At 49.5% G+C, this 14333-nt stretch overlaps 2 protein-coding genes across 5 annotated transcripts; one reads left to right on the top strand and one right to left on the bottom strand.

Annotated features, from left to right (window-relative positions):
• Positions 1-651: 651 nt before the first annotated feature.
• On the bottom strand, positions 652-5528 carry ARFIP2 (ADP ribosylation factor interacting protein 2). Of its 2 annotated transcripts, XM_067750082.1 has the most exons (8): positions 5374-5528; positions 4430-4570; positions 4076-4172; positions 3227-3345; positions 2829-3050; positions 2153-2310; positions 1829-2003; positions 652-1385 (listed from the first exon to the last, which is right to left on the bottom strand). In XM_067750082.1, the coding sequence occupies exons 2-8, from the start codon at positions 4526-4528 to the stop codon at positions 1230-1232; spliced, it is 1026 nt and encodes a 341-aa protein (XP_067606183.1). In that variant the 5' UTR covers positions 4529-4570; positions 5374-5528; the 3' UTR covers positions 652-1229. The 2 variants fall into 2 exon arrangements, with proteins under 2 accessions (XP_067606183.1, XP_067606184.1); XM_067750083.1 differs by lacking the exon at positions 4430-4570 and having other exon boundaries at positions 5374-5502.
• Positions 5529-5572: 44 nt separating this feature from the next.
• TIMM10B (translocase of inner mitochondrial membrane 10B) lies at positions 5573-13513 on the top strand. Of its 3 annotated transcripts, XR_010946162.1 has the most exons (6): positions 5574-5713; positions 5905-6000; positions 6198-7512; positions 11100-11211; positions 11925-12166; positions 12423-13513. XR_010946162.1 is itself a non-coding variant. In XM_067750085.1 (5 exons), the coding sequence occupies exons 1-4, from the start codon at positions 5672-5674 to the stop codon at positions 11180-11182; spliced, it is 354 nt and encodes a 117-aa protein (XP_067606186.1). In that variant the 5' UTR covers positions 5573-5671; the 3' UTR covers positions 11183-11211; positions 12423-13513. The 3 variants fall into 3 exon arrangements, 2 of the variants coding, with proteins under 2 accessions (XP_067606186.1, XP_067606187.1); XM_067750085.1 differs by lacking the exon at positions 11925-12166 and having other exon boundaries at positions 5573-5713; positions 6198-6330; XM_067750086.1 differs by lacking the exons at positions 11100-11211; positions 11925-12166; positions 12423-13513 and having other exon boundaries at positions 6198-8254.
• The last annotated feature ends 820 nt before the right edge of the window (positions 13514-14333 follow it).

Genomic DNA, 14333 nt, shown 5'->3' with positions numbered 1-14333 from the left:
CCAAGCTGAATTCCTTCCTGTTCCTACTCAGGGCCTTCACGTATGTTGGCCTCTTTGCCTAAGATGATCTTCCCCCTACTCTTTACCTGGCTATCCTCTAGTTACCCTCAGGTCTCAGCTTTCAAGTTGACATCCCCATCTCCACCTATCTAGGCTAGATGCCCCTCCTCTGTGCTCCCATAGCCCCCTGTACTTCTGTATTTCTGTATCCTAGTACTTATCACTGTATTGTAGTTGCCTAGTTACTTGCCTCTATCCCCCACTAGGCTGTAAGCACTGTGGGCAGGGACCGTGTTTTATTCCCTGATGTTTCGCCAGGGTCTAGCACAGTGCCTGGCAAATAAAAACACTCAGTAAATATTTGCTGTATGAATGATTGGATGATGGAGGTCAGTGGGCCCAACCCGCTCTGGGCCCTGTGTTTTAAGATCCATTGCTATCTTGGTGCTAGCCTAAAGGGCAAATAAAGCTTTGGCTCCTACTGGGGCTGGGGGAGGAGAGTAGGCCCTCAGATTGTTCCTGAAACCTGTGACTTCAGCTATCTGGCCCCAGCTCTCCTGAAATGATAGGATTTTGGTGTGTAATTAGACTGAGTGTTTCTCTACCCAGACCACCCTCCTAGAGTCCCCCACAAATTGACCTCACTGGGCCTGCTTTTATGAAAGGTTTATTCCTAGTGCTAGGTCCCAATCTTCCAGGGCTCTAAGCACAATTAAACTGGGTGGGTAGGTGAGGGGAGACCCATTCAGATGCAGGGCCAGAAATGGGGCTCCCCATATCCCCACCCCTTTGGTCCCAGTCCCCTTCTCTGCAATGGGCACGCATTGAGGAGGGACAAAGGATATTGGAGGCAACATCATTGGCCCAGGGGAGCCCAAGAAGAGCTGCCATTGGCTGACAGGGCCTTTTGAGGCTCTGCCATTGGTCAGGGGGCGCACCCCAGGAACTGGGATAGGCCTGAGGAGTGATGCCATTGGCCAGGGAGTGGTTTTTGTCATAGCCTTTGGCTGTGGAGTGGAAGGAAAAGATCTGGGAATGAAGCCCAGTGGCCAGGAAGATAAAGGACAGGGCAGCAGCTGCTGGGCCTGCAGACCTCCTGTCAGGCCCCAGCCAGGGAAAGGGAACCCAAGCCAGAGCGCAGGTGGCAAGGGATGTCCCATGTCCAAATCTCCCCCACCCTGGGACTGCCCCTCCCAATGTCCTTGACAGCCAGGTTGGGCTGGAGTGGCTCACTGCTCCTCCAGCCAGGAGGGCTTCTCAGCTCCTGGAGGCCGCAGCTTGATGTTGAACTGCTGCAGGGTCTGCTCCAGCTGTTTCTGGTTCCCAGCGAAGTAGGCTGACACGGCATTGTGGAAGAGCAGCAGCTGCTTGTGCATCACCTTAATCTGGGGGGCCAGCAAGGTCAGCTGAGACTGGACTCAGACGCCCTTCCTGAGGGGCTGTGAGCCTGAGCCCAGACCAGGGGCACATGGACTCTGCTCTGATCGTGCTTTTGGAGTGGGGGCTGACCTCCATCAAGGGAGCCAAAGGATAAAAGCCAGTGTGATAGGAGAAACCTGACCTGATTGGCAGGGCCAGAGGTTCTGGTACCCAAGCCTAAGGGGTGGATTTTTCCCAGTTATGTTCTTGGGATCAGCAGTCAAATCCTCAGGGGATCAGAGGGAGGGTGACGGGAAAGGCCCAGGGCTTGAGTGGGCTGGGGAAGATCCCACTCCTTAGCCAGGCCACATTTCCCCATCCAATAATGGGGAGGGTTTTTTTTGGGGGGGGGGTGAGGTCAGTGTTACAGATGGGAAGGTGGGCTGGGTCAAAGGGGTGGGGTTAGCACCTTGTTTTCTTCCAGGAACTTGAGCTTGATGGCCACATCTCCCCGCAGCTTCTCATATTTGTCCCGATGGGCCTGGAAAGTGGCCTGGGCACTCTCAAGTCGACCGCGCATCCCTGCATCACGGGGGCCTAGGCTCAGCTCCTCTAAGTCTGTCCGGTAGGCATCGTATTCCAGCCTGGGGAGGGGGTGATATGGGCTGGTCTCCACCCCTTTGCCCTCCACACATACTCTCCTTTCTTTTCTCAATTCTTGTGCCCCTAAAGCTCAAACTTCCACCCATGCCAGCCAAATGCCCCAAACCCTAGGCCCTGCCAGTGCCCACACCTGGCAGCCTCATACTGTTTGACAGTCATGAGTGTGTCTTCCATGGTCTTGGTTACCAACGTGTTGATGCTAGAGACAAAGAAGTTCACAGCCCCTAGCAGCGTCTCTCCATTCTTGCACAGCAGCTTCTGCGTCTCTGCATTGTAGCCAAATTCCTCCTGAGGGCAGAAGGGAGGGACAGGCCTTGAGTAACAGTCGGGGCTGTAGGGCCCTTCTTTCCCCTCCTCTCCCGGGAGGAACCAGCCATTGAAAGTGGAACAACCCAGCACTGCCTCCAGCAAGGCTCTCTTAGCCAGAAAGTTAGTGGGGCTGCCCTGGGGATGCCTGGGACAGGAATGTGGGAGTGAGGGCCTCAGATGAAGTTCACAGAACTGGAGTAGGGAAAGCTAGTGCAGCAGGCAAAGGAGGGGCTCCGATTAGGCTGAGCACTGAAGGCATTCCTGTCAATGCAGAGAGGGGTACTTGTGAGGCACCTGGTGTGCCGCCTGCCCCACCCCCTCCAACTTCTGGACCTCCGTACAAGCCCCTGCCTCCACAGGTGGGTGCTGCTGGGGGCAGAGCTGGGCCCGCCCTGGAGGGGTTCTCCCTCTGGGCTGCAGGAGGGAGGGAGGCTGAGGGGTGACTGCCTGGCGGGCCCGGGCCCAGCCCCCCACCCTCTCAGGCCTGGATGAGGCACCTGAAGCTCTGGGGACTTCTGGCTGAGGTCAGCAAAGGCGTCCCCTAGTGCATGCTGGGTCTGCAGCAGGCTGTAGAGGTGGGCTGTCAGTGCCCGGCCCAGCTGCAGGACACTTTCATACTTGCGCTTCGTCTCACGCAGCAGCTCAATCTGCAGCTCTAGCTCCAGGTCCACAGTCCGGGAGCCTCGGCCAAATCGCTCTGATAACAGCTGCTTTGTACACTGATTGGGAAGTGAGGGAATAGGTCAGAGACCCTAGCACCCTGTCCTCCCAAAACGTACCTACCCCAGCATCCCCAGGCTCCTAGTCTCAGCCACAGATGGGACATTAGGATCTGGAAGATGGGGAAAAGGTACCCAGGGGAGTTTGGGGGAAGGGAGAGGTGCCTGAATCCCACCTTATATGTGTTGATGCCCCATTTCTTGACGATGTCAAACTTCTCTCCAGCGATGCCCCGAGCCACCTCATCTCCAGGGCCAGCAGAGTTGGTATTGTGAGATGGATGGCGGCCAGACCCTAAAGGACCAAGTTCTCTGACACCAGCCTCTCTCAGATACAATCAGACACCTCTGTGGTTCCGCCCATACTTCCCTCCCAGCACATGAAAATGACTTCCCTGAAGGAGCAGAACCTAGAGACAATTAGATTCTCCTACTCACTAGGAGGAACTCATACATTGTGCCCTGAGACCCAAAACCCAATATACATCCGGCCTCCTTCTGAAGTGGCGGTGGGGACTGAAGAAGGAGGGAAGAGGGAGTTGCTAGTGTACAGGGGTGGAGAAAACAGCAGGAAATAGGCTGAGTATGGGGTGACTGATCAAGGATAGTGGGTCCATCAAACAGAAAACCCGGCTGACATTCCCACGTGGATACTAGTCAGTGTGAGATTCAGAGCTGTTTGTTCCTCTAAATGTTAGAGTCTAAAGTAAAACCCTGAGAAGCCTCACAAAGTTCCAAATTAGATTCAGGCTCCAGAGCAGGCAGGGGAGGCCTGTGAAAGAGTTCTTTGCTTGACTTAGGTGGTGACAGCAGAGAAAGGACAAGTGGGGCTAAATGACAAGTGGGAGCAGATGGACAACTCTGGGAACTGGCCTTGGGCTGAGATTCCATAGGGTTCATACTAGCAGAGGTTCCCAGGATCTCCAGACATAATTCAAGCCTTCCTAGACATACTCTATGCTCCCTAGAACCACCACTCTCCCCCTCTCCACTCAGGCTTCCTGTCCTGTTCTGATCATTCATACCTGTGGGGATGAGTCCATCACCAGAGCCCCCATAGCCACCAGACACAATGCTGGTTTCATTGAGGTTGGGTCCTGACACCATCACCTGCTGGAGGTCCTATAGGCCAGAGAAGAGGGGGGCTTCAGGAACATAGGGGCAGCTGAAGCATTTTGGGGGTGAAAACAAGCTTGGATTGAAGCATCATAGAGAGAGCACACAAGGGAAGTCTGCACAGAATCAGAACAAAGATTTGTAAAAAGATTGAAGGGAGATTAGGTAAGTTAGGGGAAGGCTACTGGAATAGGGACGAGGGTTCAGGGTTTATGAGTTGGGATTCCTCAAGTGAAACAATATGAAGAATCAAACAGAAGCACCTGCTCCAGCCCATCATCCTCAGGAAGCTGCCCAGCTTCACCATTCCCGTGGATGGGGATCTCCATTGTGGCTGCCTTCCCTAGGATCCCGTCCGTCATGGCTAGCGAAGGGACTGGAGTCAAAGTCTCTACCCCAGCGCCCTGCAAAGCCCAACACAGACAGTTCTGGAAACTGGCCAGGACTCCAAAGAGGAAGATCTCCCCTGCCATTTCGGAGGTTGTCCCAGGGCCTCAGTGTTCTGGGGTTTGGCCACTACTCTTCCCTGAAGTATATGTATTTCTCCCCTCCAAGGTGCATATTGGTAACACGCACACCCAGGCCTCAGGTGTGCCTGACCTGAGGTCATGTTCTCATGAACCCCCCTATCCTACCAGGACTCCGGTGATCATTCATGCATTCACTCACTCAACAGACATTTAATGAGTGCCTACTACGTGTCATGCACTATTTTAGGCAATAGAGAAACAGCAGTGAACAAGAGAGATAAAGTCTGTGCTCTCAAGAAGCATATGCCCATGCAGGTGTTTCTCCCCATCAGGAGATGAACCCCTTTCCCAGGGCTCAGGTGTGTACCCCCATTCAGGTATGTTCTCCACTGCTCGGCCTCTCACATTCCTTTAGTGTTTCTTCCTCTTTCCTGCAGGGGGTCTCCCCTTCCTCCATCCCATGCACCTCCTCTTCCTCGGGCCCTCCCCCTTCAGGCCTTTGTTGAATCACTTGGTATAAGTTCACAACCTCTGGGAAAAGCCTCTTTTTCCCAGTACATAGGTAGGTGATCCCTTCCAAAGTCAGTTATGTCTCCCCAGGTGTGTGAGTCTCCGCCCTCCCCCCATACACCTGGGCATCAGGTGTGTCCTCATCCTTCCCCAGGGTTCAGAGGCATCTTGCCCTTACGTCAGGTTCGTGCATTCAACTTGCCCTCGCCCATGCACGTCCCTCTCACCTCGGGCCGGGCGGCTCTTCCCCTCAGGGCGCCAGGCCCGGGCCGCGCGGGGACCTCGGGCTCCAGTTCCTGTCGCGATCCTAGCAGCAGGTCAGGGACTCGGCGGAAGTGACGTCCTCTCACGGGCAGAAGAAGCCGGCCACGTCGCAGATTATGAGGGCGGAAGTGACGTTGGCATCTGGGGGCAGGGCTATCCTGGAGCCAACCTCTCTGTCCCTGGGGAGTCACGAGAGGTCACTTCCGGGGCGTTACCGAGAAGCTGTGAAGGAAGTGACGTAGGGCACGCGCCGGTGGCGTGATGGAGCAGCAGCAGCAGCAACAGCAGCAGCAGCTCAGAAACGTGAGTGGGAGCTTTGGGGCCACGCGTTCAGCTAGCATCCCTGTCTGCATGGCGGGAACCCCAAGGAACCAGGCATCAGAGGGCTGGGAACGTCGGGCCATGGGGTGCGGTCCTGGGAAAGCTCGGGCGGCGCGGCCTTGAATTGAGATGTGGCCCCTCTTCGCTGAGTTCCTTGTCCCCCTTCTTCCCAGCTGCGGGACTTCCTGTTGGTCTACAATCGGATGACGGAACTCTGCTTCCAGCGCTGCGTGCCCAGCCTGCACCACCGAGCTCTGGATGCTGAGGAGGTTAGGTGGGGGAACCGAGTAGGGAGATTACCCTCGATCCTCAGAGTTAACCGTAGACTGCTTCCCTGTTCCGCCACTTCCCCTACCTCTGGCACTGGCCTTTCTGCGACCCTCGCCCCTAGGCTGAATTTGGGAAGGAAGGAGACGGACCTGACGAGACACCTTTGGCTTCTACTTCCACCCTGTCTTCCTTCCAGGAGGCCTGTCTGCACAGCTGTGCTGGGAAGCTGATCCATTCCAACCACCGCCTCATGGCCGCTTACGTGCAGCTCATGCCTGCCCTGGTACAGCGCCGCATCGCAGACTACGAGGCTGCCTCATCTGTGCCAGGTGTTGCTGCCGAACAGCCCGAAACCTCGCCATCAGGGAGCTAGCCGTCCCCAACCCCGGGAAGGGAGGCACTGGATGGACCCTCATATTTAAGGAGCCAGTGGACCTTGGGCTGGGTGCGACCTGTATATAGAAAGTGAGGAGTTGCCTGAGAGCTGGGTACTGTTGCTCCTTTTCCTGGAGCTAATAAACCCACTTTTACTTTGTTTGGTTTATATTCTGGGCAAGGAAGCTTTGCCCACTTGATTGACACCGTCTTTATTATTCTGTCAGGATGCTTCAGCCCTGGCAGCAGAGAAATTGCCTTCAATGTGTAGAAGGAAAACGTCAGCATTCCCAGGCACCTGGTTAAAGCGACATCTGTGGGTACAATTTTAAGACTGGTAATAGCGACAAGAAGTTGGTTTCTGCCCAGATGACAGAAAATGGGAACTCTGTCTAGCTGTCCTTAAATCTGTCTGACTTAAATGGCTCACTTAGAGATATCTAAGGACAGCAGATTAAGAATCCACAGGGCTTTTAGGCGCTACCTCCTGGGAAGTCAGTAGCCTCAGACAGAGATGAAACCTGTAAGAATTCTGGGGTGTTCTGGAACGTCAACCACTTCCTCAAGTTGTTACTTACTTAATATTTTCTGTCTTCTTAGGATGAGCAGTAAAATCTTTAAACAAAGAAGATCTGTGTGCTTGTCTTCTGGAGCAGTCAGAAAGGGGAAAACTTGTGGAACCATATTCTGCAATACAGTCAGACTCGAGGGATAAAAACCTAAGGGAGAAGTAGATGGTGATGGTTATGGGGAAAAAAGGAAGAAAGCCAAATCTTCAGGACTTCTTGAATGTTACCTTAATGTCTCACTGCTTGTCTGTAATCTCCTGATTCCATCTCTTCCTCTACCCCAGACTGTTCCCACTGTGCCTGTTCTGTGATTTCTAATTCCAGCCTGTCTGTTCTTTCCTCATTATTTCCCTCCGTGTGGAATTTACTTCTGTATTCAGCAATCTGAGTGGCCTATACATCACTGAATTTTCTTGCCATTTTTGTGTCCTTTTTGTATCAGCTGTTTTAACATTTCTGTTCCTCCATTCACACTGCTAGAGAAAAACAAAGCTGTGTAGTGAATGCCACTAAATATTCAAGATCTCCAACCTCAACCAAGCCCTCGTTACAAACAAGCAACCCTTTGTGAGTTCCTGGTCTGTTTGCTCTCCTAATCACTACAGCAGTTATTTTACACCTTCATTGCTCTCCTTAATCCCCTGCCTCATCCTTGACTATTCCCCATCAGGTGACCATGTTTGATTTTTAAAATGGAAGTAGAACTTCTTAGACATTGGCTCCTACAATCATTAAAAAAAAAAAAACGAAATAAAAGAAAACTTACAACCATCCACAAAGCAGATGTTTCCTCTCCTGTACAGATCAGGGCATTGAAATTCTCTGGTAGCAGACCCTGTCTGAAAATGCAGACCTGTCTTTAAAATCTTTTACTACACCAGGCTGCCTTTCAAAATATCTGTTGAGCACCCGCTTTGTATAGGTTCTGGTCTTGGTATTATCCCCACTTAACAGATGAGGAGGCAAGAATTCAGTATGTACCAGAAGCCCACCTTATACGCAGTTACCTATTGAGAAAAGTGGCTCTAATCAGCTTTTTGCCTCATTAGCTGAACAAATCTTGAACAGAAAGGTTTGCTAAGACCCTTCCTTAATAAAAAAAGTTGTTGATCAGGAACTTTCCTACTGAGTGGCTTCATGTCTGCCCAATAAAGTTCTCTCCTTGAAAAGTGTAAATGCAGGTAAAGCAGCTTGTGAACTTTGCAATTCCCAGAGACAGGATTGGGGACCTGGGATATTCTGATCGTGGGAGGATTCTTCTCCATCGATATTTATGTATATCCCTGCAATAAACTTCCACTGTGAATTATCTATGTTTCCATGTCACGTAATTAGTAATTGCTGGAGAAGGGCTAGGAACACAGATCTGTCTGACTCTAAAGCCTATGTCCTTTGAACTTCCAGAGCTTATATTTGCCTGCTCATCTGCAGTCAACTTCTCCCTAGGCATGGAAAGACAAGTGTCCCTCAGTCTGATCCACCAAGACTTTTTAATCTCTTCTTTCCTTTCTGTTTATAAATAGGTTCAATACTTAACGAAAAGTACCTTCTTCCTACTATCCGTCTTCCTTTGTCACTGAAATCTCCTTGAGGTCTTACCATGACGTCTTAGCCATTGGTATAATGAGCAATGTGATGTTTCAAGCACAACACGAGGATAAATGTTGACAAAGCTTTATCACAAACACATTTGAGACAGGGTTGTTCTTGCTATTGTGGCTTCAGAACTTAACTGCCTACTCCTTTGCAAAGTCTAATTCCTTTGAGCCTATTCAGCTGTATCACCTCTCTTATTACTTATCTGTAGTAACTGCCACTCTCCTACTTTCCTCTGCAGAGCTAGCCGTTGGTCTTCCTCTTGATACTTTAATGTTACACAAGACAGTCCGTTCAGTGTTTTTTGTCTCTTAGTTCCTTGACCCAATCTCTAATGATTTCTACTCTGTCTCGGCTACTCTTACTTACATCCTTTCCATTGTCCACCACCCCAAACTGTTCCATCTTCAAAACACTATTACTTCCATCTTATTCACTGACTGTATTCCTTCCTCTTTGTTTATTAGACTATTCCTCTACCATTTTTTTTTTTTTAAATTTCAATGCAGCGTTCAGACCATTGCTTCTACATTCTCTCCATTAACACCTTCCTGTCTTTAGATTCCTGTCAGAGCTTAAATTCTAGTCATTCTTGGGACTTCGCTGGTCGTCCAGTGGTTGAGGCTCCGCACTTCCACTGCAGGGGGCCTGGGTTCGATCCCTGGTCTAGGAACTCAGCTCCCGAACACTATGGGGCGTGGCCAAAAACAAAGTCCTTATGAAATTCTAGTAATTCTTTTGGAATAGGCTAAATTTCCTTCCCTCTCATTTCTTTGTTGGGCCTGGGTAAAATGAAACATTTGTGCCTACATTTGGACATCTAAAAACTGCCCAAGGTAATGACTATAGAGCAGATTTATATCACTGTGAATCCATGGTTATCAACTTCAAATGGAGTCTGAGGCCCTGTAATCCCACTAGATTTTTCTAGTCGTCTTTCCTGTTCCCTGCAATGACTATTTCAAATCAATATTCCTTTTTTTATATAAATTTATTTATTTTTATTTATTTATTTTTTGGCTGCATTGGGTCTTTGCTGCGCATGGGCTTTCTTTAGTTGCGGTGAGTGGGAGCTACTGATCATTGCGGTGCGGTGCGCGGGCTTCTCATTGCAGTGGCTTCTCTTGTTGCGGAGCACAGGCTCTAGGCACGTGGGCTCAGTAGTTGTGGCTCATGGGCTCTAAAGCGCAGGCTCAGTAGTTGTGGTTCACGGGCTTAGTTGCTCCACGGATCTTCCCGGACCAGGGCTCGAACCCATGTCCCCTGCATTGGCAGGCAGATTCTTAACCACTGTGCCACTAGGGAAGCCCCAAACCAATATTCTTAAGCCTCTTATTATCCCCATGATTCTCTTCACTTTCCGCAGGTAACCTTATTTTAACTTCATAGGCAAAAGTAAAAGCTATCAGTTAGGAACTTCCGCAACATCTTGCAACTCAAAACTTGGTCACCCATCTACATCTGCATCATTCTCTCCTCTTTCCCTCCTGTCTAAACAGGACAAATATCGCTCATGGCCAGTGCCTGTTCCTGTGCACTGAATCCTAGTCCTTCCTTCTTTGGAGATCTCTGACTTTTTCCCACTTTACTAAATTCTCATCAGTGTTTAAGCATGCCGAAGACTCCCGTTACAGCAAACAAACCACTCTACCTCACAGGTACCGTCCAGTTTTTTTCCATTTTACGGCTAAACTCAAAACAGTGGATACTTTGGTCTTCTCCATTCCCACTTCTCCCCCCACCCTATTTTGACTTCTGTAACCTTTATTCTATTGAAATAGTTCTTGCTGAGGTCACCCTAGCTCACCAAGTGGCCTTCATATCCCTGAATCCAGTGGTTATTTCCTCAGCTTACTTCACTTCTTAGTGGCATCTGGTACTATCGACTTGTTCCTCATGGACACTCTCACTGGTGTCTGTGATTCCACTTGTGTTTTCACTACTACCTCTGGCCACAGCTTCTTAGCCTCCTTTGCGGGCTTACCCACCTCCAGCCATTAAATCTAAAAGTTTCTCAAGGTCCTGTTATTTCTCAGTGTAATTTTTCTGGGATTGTTTCATCCCCATTTTGAGCGTTAGTCACTGATAATTCAGAAGTGAAGTTATCATCAGAGAGTAAAGCCAAAGAAAATGGAAGATGAGAAAGTACAGCAGAAGGTTTGAAATAGTCATTGCACAGAATGAGAGAGTGAACTGACAAAAGGAACATAATTAGATTATTAGGTAGTGTTGAAGGCTCAGTAGAGGTTACTGAACAGAATTCCCTTTTGGCTTTGTCTGTCTGGAAAACTTTTTTTAATTGAAGTATAATTGATATACATAGTTACATTAGTTTCAGGTGTGCAACATAGTGATTTGACATTTATATACCTTATGAGATGACTGCCACAGTAAGTCTAGTCACCATCTGTCACCATTTAAAGTTATTACAATATTATTGACTGTATTCCCTCCTCTGTGTATTACATCCCCATAATTTATTTTATAACTGGAAAAAACTATTATTTTAAGGCCTAAAACTTTAAGGCCTACCTGTAACTCTTCCTTGCCTTTTCCAGGAAGGCTTCTTATTTGTGCCCTCATTGAACCCTTTTATGTCTCGTTCACCATTACGTCCACAGCACTTGGTAGAGTGCCATAAACAACAACAAAAGCACGCAGCTCACACAGGTCAGTTATATCATGTGTGTACTATCTACCAGGCTCTAGTCTAAGCATTTTATATACATTAACTCAGTTAATTCTCACAACAACCCTATAAAGTAGGTACTACTGTTATCTTCATTTTACACAAAAAAATAAAATTGCAGTAAAATATCCCATGACTAGCAAGTGGTGGAGTCAGGTTTTCAATCCAGTCAGTGTGACTTCCAGAGTCTGTCCTGTTTCTCACTAATGACGATTGATTGCTATACATTTATGCCTTTGTTCCACAAATATTTTGTGATCACCTACTCATGGTGCCTAGTACTAGGGGCTGGGGGTACAGCAGAGAGCAGTCAGAAACCGCCACCGTGGAGCTTATGCTTCTAGTCAGGGGAAACAGACAATAAGCAGTTAAGTAAGTATTGATATGAGATGGTAATAAGTGCTATGGGGAAAATCAATGCAGGGTAAGAAGGATAAGGAAGCTGGGGACAGTGTTGCTATCTTAGGCTAGGTTGTCAGAGAAGAACTCACTAATGAGGTCTCCTTAAGCAGAAACTTGAAATGAGGGAGGAAGCCTCGTGGACATCTGGAAAAAGAGTGTTCACTGTGGCATCAGCCTCTACTTGCCCATAGCATCCATCGTCCCCTTCTTCCTTTACTAATAGAACCCCTGACTTTAACCTGGGCAGATGATGGCTGAAAATAAAGATCAGATTTTGCAACTTTCCTTGCAGCTAGGTGTGTCCATGTGATCGAGTGATGCATGCATTGCCAGGTTGTGCCCTTAAGGGTAAGGGTGGGCCTTCTCCTACTCTTTCCCCCATCTCACTACTTGGGATGAGGCCCAACACACATGGTGGTGAACTGTCTTGGACCTTGAAGATAAGGACCACTTCCTTGAAGAAGGCAGAACAACTAAAAGGCTGCCATATTAGCCCTGGAGTACTTATTCCTGGACAGTTGTGTGAGAGAAAAAGTAAGCTTCTATTATGTTTAAGCCATCGTATTTTGGGGGTCTTTTTGTTATTACAGCATATGTGTAGTAGACAGAATGTTAACATGGTGCGCAAGATTTCCCACCCCCTGTGTACACACCCTGTATAATCCCTAGGACTGTGAATATGACAGATTTTACTTCTGTGATTAGGTTGTATTATATGACATACTTGACTGTAAGAAAGGGAGATTATCCGGGTGGGCCTGGCCTAACCACATGAACTTTTTAAACGCAGGGAGTTTTCTCTGGCTGGATGCAGAAGAGAATGTCAGAAAGATTTGAAACATAAGAAGGATTTGAGGCACTGCTGCTGGTTTGAAGATGAAGGTGCCATATGGCAAGGAAGACAGGTGGCCTCTAGGACCTGAGAGTGGCCCCTGAGGCCCAGGAGGAAACAGGGACCTCAGTCCCACAACCGCAAGAAACTGAATCCTGTCAACAGCAAGAATGAGCTTGGAGGAGGATTTTCCCCCAGAGCCTCCAGACAAGAACTCAGCCCAGATGACCTTTCAGGCTTATGATATCCTGAGCAGAGAACCCAGTCAGGCCATGCTGGGCATCGATGTACAGAACTGTGAGATACTAAACGGATGTTGTTTTAAAGCTGCTTAGTTTGTGGCAATTGGTTACACAGCCACAGAAAACTTCTCTGTCTTCTAAATGAACCGTAAGCAGAGATGTTCTGTATGAAGGCTCTGGTGGGGGGCGGGGGGGGGGAGCATGCTCAGTGTGATCCAGGCACAGAGGAGTGGTGTGAATAGGGATAGATGGTCAAAAGGCCACAGAGGTAGCAGCCAGCTGATGAGATAGCAAATTGTAGGCTGTGTAGGACTTTGGCCTTCCTGAGGGAATGAGATGATAAGGCATTAGTGAGTTTTGAGCAGAGGAGTCATAGGATCTGCCTGTATTTGAAAAAGGTCACTGGCTGCTCTGAAAAGAGCAGATTGTAGGGGCAAGGGAGGAAACAGAGACCAGTTAGAAGTCTATGGAATAATCTAGGTGAGAGGTGATAGTGGCCTAGACCAAGGTTTAGCTCTTAGGGTGGTGAGAAATAGTTGGATTTTGGATATATTTTGAAGCTATAGCTTAACAAAATTTGCTAAAGCATTAGACATGGGATGTGTGTGGGGGGAGAGGGGAGTCAAAGGTGACGCTAAATTTTGACCCAAGCAACTGGAAAAATGGACTTGGTATTTACTGAGATGGGGAAGACAGTGAAAGGAACAGGTTTATTTGGAAGGAGGCAGTTAGGAGTCTGGTTTTGGACATTTTAAGTTTTTAAGTTTGGGATTCTTATCAGATTTATAAAGCAGAGGTGGGACTCTATCACGTGCTGAGTTTCTATTCATTGTAATCATTCAGGCGTTCCCCCCACCTCCAACCCCAATTTTGAGCTCCCTGTGATCAAGGAGTGTGTCTTGTTTGGGTTTTTTGCAGGGGGTGAGGTGGGCTAGGCAGATACTTGCGAGTGTGTGTCGGGTTGGGGAGTGTCCCGAAGACTGCTTGCTGGTGCCCGGGTTGGGGAGTGTCCCAAAGACTGCTTGCTGGTGCCCGTGGCAGCTTACAGGCTCAGTAATAGATAAACAGGCACGTGCATTACACCTGCCCACGACGCCCTCAGGATTGCGACTTCCCCAAATCAACCAGTAGCTCTTTTCCAGACCCAACCGGTCAGACGGCCTGTTCCCAAGGCCGGCAGGCAGCCTGTAGGTTGGGCCTGGGCTCGGCCCCTCCCCCCTAGGCCCCGCCCCTTTCTGGTTTCGCCCGGGCTCTCAAAGGAGGCTCGGGCCTCAAGCGATCCAGTAACTGTTCTAACCGCTGGGAGGGGGTGGGGCTGCGGGTGAGTCTGCTGCTGGGCATCAGCTTCCTTTCGCACCGCCCCCTAGACACCCACTCTCGCCACTGCCCCCAGGCGTGTCCCCTTCTCCTGCGCTCCTACGGACCCTCCTCCCGCGCTCCTACGGACCCTCCTCCCCTCCCTTTCCTCCCCTCCTCTTCCTTCTTTCCTCCTCCTTCCAGCCTGGCCCTCTCCGGTCTACCCCGGGCCCCACTCCATCCAACCAAGTAGTTCTCTGTACCCACCCCTCTGCTTTCTGTCCTCAACACATCCCTCAGCCCATGGGCAAATGGGACTGGGGCTTTGCTG

This window comes from Pseudorca crassidens, chromosome 9, assembly GCF_039906515.1.
Source record: "Pseudorca crassidens isolate mPseCra1 chromosome 9, mPseCra1.hap1, whole genome shotgun sequence".
Lineage (NCBI taxonomy): Eukaryota > Metazoa > Chordata > Mammalia > Artiodactyla > Delphinidae > Pseudorca > Pseudorca crassidens.
The sequence above is the reverse complement of the archived record's forward strand: the minus strand, read 5'-3'. Positions and strand labels throughout refer to the sequence as shown.